General features: G+C 33.4%; 1 protein-coding gene across 1 annotated transcript in view; it reads left to right on the forward strand.

Moving 5' to 3' along the window:
• HELRODRAFT_160834 (hypothetical protein) overlaps positions 1-4,348 on the forward strand; it is a gene marked incomplete at both ends in the record, with an annotated part of 5,838 nt that extends 1,490 nt beyond the window's left edge. The window contains 3 exons of the mRNA XM_009017764.1: positions 1,917-1,985; positions 3,048-3,108; positions 4,194-4,348. Coding sequence (XP_009016012.1) covers positions 1,917-1,985; positions 3,048-3,108; positions 4,194-4,348 — 285 coding nt within the window. The remainder of the gene's footprint in view (positions 1-1,916; positions 1,986-3,047; positions 3,109-4,193) is intronic.
• Between the last annotated feature and the right edge of the window lie 2,924 nt (positions 4,349-7,272).

Below are 7,272 nucleotides of genomic sequence, written 5' to 3' on the forward strand. Positions count from 1 at the left end.
AAAAGCCTTATTGATTGCAATATTATAAACAAACACGTACATTATCAGCCCAGTATGCAAAAAACTATTGAAAAACAAAAAAAAACTATCAGAAACATGACAATAGACAAACACACACATACACACACGCACGCATCCATAAACACATACACACACACGTACACACACACACACAAATACACATACAAAAGCATACTAGCCTACATAAAAACACACAAACAGACATTAAGGCAATATTCATGGCATTCCAAAACAGTTACTATATAATTCATAAACCAACACGTCTCGACTATAAATTATAATATTTTAATGTATTTGCGCACACACACACACGTACATACATGCATATAAATATACAAATATGTACATACATTCACATACATAGAGACACATACATACATACATACATACCCATATACAATCCATACATTATATTTATGCTTGGTGTTTATTTTATGTGTTCTAATGTAATTTATGTCTCCCTCACGCTATCATTTTCTCATTCTCCCTCCTTCATTTCCTCTCTCTTTCACACTCTTTTTCTCTCACATTCTCTATTTATTGCTTGCTTGCTCTCTCTCTCTCTCTTCTTTCTCTCTTTCTTCACTTTCTCTCCCTCTCTCTCTTTGTCTTATTTCCCTCTATTTTTCATTTTAGTAAGTTTTTTTTCTTTATATCTTTTGTATTATTCAATTGCCTATAAGTTTGTTCTCTCCAAATCCACGTAGCAAATGCTCCGGCGTTTATTTTGCGGTTTGCCTTTTGTTGGTTTTATATTTATATATATTTTTTTTGTTTTTTCCTTCTCTGCCTTTCTCTTCCTCTCTTCTTCTCTTCTTCTATTTTTCTTTTTATTGCATTTCCTTTCTCTTTTTATTGTCTCTCTCTCTCTCTCTTTATCTATTTATCTCTCTCTCTTTCTTTCTCTCTATCTCTTTCTATCTTTCTCTCTTTCTCTCTTTCTCTCTCTCTATCTTTCTATTTTTTTTTCTTTTATTCGATTACATTTTTTCATCTCCAATCTCTCACCCTCTCTTCTTCGCTCTCTCACTTTTAAAAATCGATAGACACGGAGAGTCATATAATTCAAATAAGACGGAAGGATGGGTGGATGGAAACGAATGAAGGAATAACAATTTGGATGATGATGATGATGATGATGATGATGATGACGTAGTAAGATTATGATGACGTGGTAAGATGATGATGACAATGATGGTGGTGAGGAGGAAGAGGATGATGATGACGAAATGATGACACAACGATAATGATAAAATCATGATGAGAATTAAAAAAATATAATGATTACAAAATTGATGAATCGGTGCTGATGAAAAAGATGATGATGAAGATGGTGACGATGATGACGAAGATGATGAAGACGACGATGAAAATGATGACAATGAAAATGACAATATCGATAAATAATGTTAACCCAGCGTTCAGAAGATGTTGAGATGTTTGTCTAGCAATCAAATGCTCAATGAATGCTCAAATAAAACCCATCCAAGTGCTGCTGCTGATAATGTTGAGGATAATGATAATGATGACGATGATGATATTGATGATGGTAATGATGTCGACGAGGATGTCAATGATGATAATGATGTTGATGATGACAACGGTGATGATGTTGATACTTAATTTTGATGATGATTATGGTTATTATTATTTTTATTAATAATAGTGTTAGTGCTATTATAATTATTATTATTATTTCTTTCTTCTCAAGGCATGCACATTCAAAGCCGCAATAAAACAAGCAAGCACGAACAAATGCGAAAAATAACGCTGAGATTATGGGAAGAAAAAAAAATCGCGGCGAATTCGCCGCGATTCTGCCGCGGTCGTATTCGCGAACTGAAGCGAACACTTGCCGTAAATAAATTTCTATATATAAGCGCACATCCAACAAGCTACTGAAATCTCGCGAGATTAATGCAGAGGATTATGAGTCGAGTATATTTTGCGCCTTTGACGACCGGGTCGGTAATCTTCTTGTAGTTGTCGTTGCCGCTACTGCTGCTGCTGCTGTTGCTACTGATGATGATGTTGTTGTTGTTGTTGTAAATATTATTGTTGTTGGTGCGAATATTTTGTTGTTGATGATTTTGTCGTTGTTTGCAATCAATGGTTAATGTTGTTGTTGTTGTTGTAGATATTCTTGTTGTTGTTGTTGTTGTTGTAGATATTCTTGTTGTTGCCAATGATTTAGGAGTTTGATTTGCTATTGATGTCGCTGCAGATTGTGTTGGTGTTTTTGTTTACTGTGTTATATTTGACTTTTTTTACTACCCATTTTTTATCACCATCATCACCAGAATCATCACCATCATTATCATCACCATCATCACCATTACCATCACCATCATCATCATCACCATCATCATTACCATCATCATCATCATCACATCGTCCTTGTTGTCATGACGAGCAACGTATTACAGATATTAGGCAGCTGACGTAAATCATAGCTGTCATCATCATCGTCATCATCATCGTACTCGTCACCGATATCATTATCATCATCATCAACGACGTCATCGTCATCATCATCGACGTCATCATCATCATTATCAACATCATCAGATACACAATTAATATTAAAATAATAATAATCACCCTCGCCATCATGCTCGTCCTACTCATCAAAAACACCATCACCATCATCATCACCATCATCACTATCATCATCACTATTATCATCACCATCACCATCCAAATCATCATCATCATCACCATCACAGTCATCATCAATATTATCATCACAATCATCATCATCATCACTATCATCATCACAGTCATCATCACTATCATCATCACAATCACCACCACCACCATCACAATCATCATCATCATCAACATCAGCAGCAGCAGCGTACCACCAATAATATAGGGGGCGCGTAAATTTTTCTTTCCATGCAATATCCCGAAGCATCTATTTTCTTTTTATGTTCGCTTTTTTTTTTTATTTTTACTATTCTTTTATTATTATTTTTATTATTATTATTGCTTTATTATTTTTATTTTCATTTTTTTTGTTTCAGTTGGTCGCCATAGTGCGAAATTGCCACAGAAAAAATGGTGACGATCATGACGACCACGATGGTGATGATGATGATGGCGTGTTGCTATTGATGGTGATGATGATGATGACGTGTTGCTGATGATGATGACGTGTTGCTGCTGATGATGACGACAAAGGTGATGACGTCATTTTTAAAACACGTTGACGAGGCATTAAGAAACTAATCCCATGATTCTTTGGTATTAAAACCAAAAAATTAACAATGGAAAAGTAGTAGTGGTAGTATTAGTAATAGTTTTGATAAAAGTAATAGTAGTAGTAGTCGTAGAAGTAGTGGTAGTGGCAGTAGTGGTAGTAGTAGTAAAATTATTAGTAGTAGTAGCAGTGGCAGAAGTAATAGAGGTTGTCGCCGTGCTGGTAGTTGTAGTAGCCGTTAGCATGGTAGTACTAGTACCAGCAATAATAGTAGTATTGTTATGTGTCACAACAATCTTTGTGCACATTGTTTTAGAATTAGTAGTAGTAGTTGTTGTTGTTGTAGTAGTAGCTGTAGTAGTCGTTGTCTTAGTAAAAGTAGTGGTAGTAGTAGTAGTAATATTAGTCGTAGAAGTAGTAGTAGCAGTAGGAGTAGTAGTGGTAGTTGTAGTAGCAGCTGTAGATGTCGTCGTTGTAGTAGAAGTAGCAGTTGTAGTAGTAGCAGCAGTATAGTTGTAGTAGTAGCAGCAGTAGTAGTAGTAGCAGTAGTGTAGAAACGGGGAGTATATGAATAATTGAAGCTTCCTACCAGCCAAAAATCGAGAACAAAATAGCATTTCTTCTGTGCGAGACAACATCAACATAGGAGGAAATTAATAATAATGTCAATATTCTAGTTGCTTTGATAGTTGTAGTAGTAGTGGAAGTAGCAGTAGAAACAATAGTAGTAGCAGCAGTAGCAGTAGCAGTAGTAGCTGTAGTAGTAGCTGTAGCAGCGATAAAAGTGATAGTATTAGTATTTGCAGTAGTTGTAGCAGTAATGAAAAAGTAGTAGGAGTGGTTAAAAAATTAGTAGTAGTATTGGATGAAGTTGAGGAAACAACAAAGATTCAACAGTAACAAAATGCTCCTCATCATCCCAACTACAGCAACAACAACACAATCACATCAACAACTATAACAACAACAGCAACAGCACAATCACATCAACAAAAACAGTTGCAACAACAACAGCAACAACACAATCTCATCAACAACAACAGTTGCAACAACAATAACAACAACAACTGCGAGAACATTAACAGGAACATCAACCAGAAAATTTTCTTTATAAAATGCATTTAAAAAGTCATTTCGGCCGTTATGATGATGCTAATGTCATACATTGTCGTCGTCGTCATTGTAGTCACTACTGCTGCCACTGATTATGGTGACGACGATGATGATGATGACGGCGGTGATGATGATGATGAAGAAGAGAAAGATAGTGACGAAGATGATGACGATGATGATGCTGTTGCTGATTATAAAGACTGTCGAAATGATGATGATGACGACGACGATGATGATAAAGATTATGACAATAGTTATAACGATAATGGGACTTATGTGAGGTGCTATTTGGCTAATAGAATAACACAAATGATAAACAGTGGTGATAATATGTGGAGATAAAAATGAGTGATAAGTGATGATGACGATGATGTTGAAGAAGGCGATTACGATGAAGAAATGAGTCATAATGATTATTAATAATTATTACATGCAGGATGAAAATGATGAAGATGATGATGATGATGACGGTGATGGTGGCGGTGATAAAAGTGATGACGATGGTGACAATAACAAAGATGGTGAAAATGATGAGGAGGAAGAAGATGAGGAAGAAGATGAGAAAAAAAAAATGAGAAAGAAGATGGCGATGATGTTGCCAGCAACCGAAAAAATGTTTTCAATTCATTTCTTCGCATGTACATCCATCTACATTTAGCTCTTTTTTATACAAAAAACTTGCACAAAAATATATACAAACATACAGACAAGCGTACTATTTAAAATATACAAAAAAATCAAAATATACAAAAAATATTTAAACATGCATACTAAAAAAAAACACACAGAAAAACAACACAAAATATACCATTAAATATTTAAACATACAAACAAACGTATAAAAATAAGTATTAAAGTGCCTAACTTTCAAGACTTATACAAAGACATACAATACACAAGCACACAATACGCAAACATATAATACACAAACATACAATGAAAAAACACTACACATATATACAATACACAAAGACACAATGTACAAATACACGAAACACAAGCATACAATCCACAAATATGCAATGCATACAAACCGGCAACACATACAAACATACAATACAAAGCAATGAAATACAAAAAGATACAAAGAAATACCGCGGTATCTGTGTATCTGAAGCAATTTATAATTCACAGTTGAGCGGTCAAGCGGGAGATCATTAAAATTTGTCTTTATATCCCCGTTTCGTTGTCGAGAATATGACCGCCACCACCACAATAATAATAATAATAATAATAATAATATAATAAGAATTATAATAATAATAATGATAATAATAGTGAAAACAATAAACAATATTTATATTTGTGGAGGTTTTGAAAAAGTTTTTTCAAAATAAACGAAAAAATATGAAATTGAATGTATGGTCAGTTGGATAGTCTTGAAAAAAGACCTTTATTATGAAACGGGTGGACAGATGAACGGATGGACGAATGAATGAATGAACGAACAAACGAGCAAACAAACGAACGAACAAACGAAAAATGAATGAATAAACGAACGAATGAATGAAAAATGAACTAATGAACAAATAACAAAAAGACGAACGAATGAATGAATTAATAAAAATACCGCTCACCGATTTAACAACAACTGACAACTGGATACATTTAAAAAGTTAATCCAATTAAACTTTTAAAAATGTAAATTTATTATAAAATAGATTTATTATTCAATCTATTAATTTGCTAATTAATCAATTATTAATCAATTAATTAACCTGTGACTAATAGAACTAAGATATTTCACAAAAAATGAAATAAATAAGTATTTGAAGCAATGCATTAGTATCAACCATAATGGCATCAACAAAAACATCAACAATACATCAACAAAATACATGTCGATGACGTCACAAATAATGACATTAATACGCCAACAAGACATTCATTATGTAAAAATCTCATTAACAAACTTATAAAACATTTCAAATAAACACGAGAGCATACCACAAGTAAAACAATAGTAAATAAGCATAAAAAAAATACTTAGAATATAAACATTGTAATATAAAATTTTAATTAAATTAAAATTAAACTATAAGAAAACATCAATATAACAACTTAGACGCAGAATAACATAACAAAATTGATACCAGTATAACAAAAAAATAATAATGCTTAATTATAACAAACAATAAAACGAATTGAAAATGGTACAGCTATTAACAAACCTACTCTGTCTCCGACCAACAATATCGTCTGCTCGCGAACAATACGATGCTGCCTTTTTCAATGTCGCCACACATATATTGTATACACATGTATGAATATATATATATATGTGTATTTGTGTGTGTGTGTGTCTGTGTGTGTGTTGCGTGTGCGTGTATGTGTTAGTTATAATTTAACCATTTAAACACTTTTCCATATAATTTATTTATAAATATTGACGACGCAATGTTGAACGCTATACTTATTTGTAGCTGCATCTTCTCTAAAACAAATTTGTTTGTTTGTTTGTGTGTGCGTGTGTATGTATGAGTGTGTGGATGTGTGTGTGGATGTGTGTGAATGAGTGTGTGAATGAGTGTGTGTGGAGTGTATCTTCTCTAAAACAGATTTGTTTGTTTGTTTGTTTGTGTGTGTGTGTGTGTGTGTGTGTAAATATGCGTATATGAGTGTGTGGATGTGTGTAAGTGTGGATGTGTGTGTGTGTGTGAATGTGTGGGATGTATGCTCTAACAAAATAACCTTTTTTCAAACTGGACAGAAATGTGGTATTATATCCGTAGCAAATTAATACCGGCGAGCATAACGATGAAGTAAGGCTGATAATAAAAACGATAATAATAGCGATAATAGAAATAATAATAACGATAATAATAATAAAAACATAAATTATGACGTCATCAAGCCGTCCACAAGAGCGCTAATTCGATTATGAGTGGCGTGTGATTGGCAGGAATTTGGATGGCGGGAATAAATGATTGGAGGAG

Source organism: Helobdella robusta (assembly GCF_000326865.2).
Source record: "Helobdella robusta unplaced genomic scaffold HELROscaffold_2, whole genome shotgun sequence".
Lineage (NCBI taxonomy): Eukaryota > Metazoa > Annelida > Clitellata > Rhynchobdellida > Glossiphoniidae > Helobdella > Helobdella robusta.